Source organism: Penaeus monodon, chromosome 22 (genome assembly GCF_015228065.2).
Source record: "Penaeus monodon isolate SGIC_2016 chromosome 22, NSTDA_Pmon_1, whole genome shotgun sequence".
Lineage (NCBI taxonomy): Eukaryota > Metazoa > Arthropoda > Malacostraca > Decapoda > Penaeidae > Penaeus > Penaeus monodon.
In genome coordinates, this window is record NC_051407.1 from 32806196 (window position 1) to 32806726 (window position 531).

The window sequence follows — 531 nt, forward strand, 5'->3', positions numbered from 1 at the left end:
CATATATTTTCCCTGAATTATCAATTTCAAAAAGCTTTAGTGATACGGGAGTGCCCATAAACCCTTTCTCTCTCCCATTTAGCTGTTTACCCGAGAAAACATCACATGTTTTCCCCTTCCAGATGGGTAAAATAAAGAGTTCAAAATCCTTTGAGGAAAATTAGAAAAACCATCACCATAAACGTAAACAGTTTAAACCACAGAATCAGTAAAGTTTAACCTGTAAGGATCTCTATTTCCCAAAACATATATCATAACCCCCAAAAATTATTAACTTTTTTTAACTGTAATTAAAAAAGATTAAATACTTACAAACAGTAACCCACTATAACTTACCATGGAGAAAAGCAGTGCAATACCAGCTGAATAGATGGTATGCATAATCTTACTGAAGGTGAAGATGGCAATAATTCCAAAAATGAACAGCACCATGGATGCCACGAACAGATAGATACCGCACCCTGTGAAATCGTACTGGAAGAACAAAAAACAATAATAAATATCTAGTTATGAAAATTCCCCTTCTTATTG

General features: G+C 33.9%; 1 protein-coding gene across 1 annotated transcript in view; it reads right to left on the reverse strand.

Moving 5' to 3' along the window:
• The window catches only part of LOC119587088 (protein lifeguard 3-like), a gene marked incomplete at its 5' end in the record, with an annotated part of 70866 nt that overhangs the window by 13741 nt on the left and 56594 nt on the right, over positions 1 to 531 (reverse strand). The window contains 1 exon segment of the mRNA XM_037935839.1: positions 337 to 474. Within this exon segment, the coding sequence (XP_037791767.1) occupies positions 337 to 474 (138 nt within the window).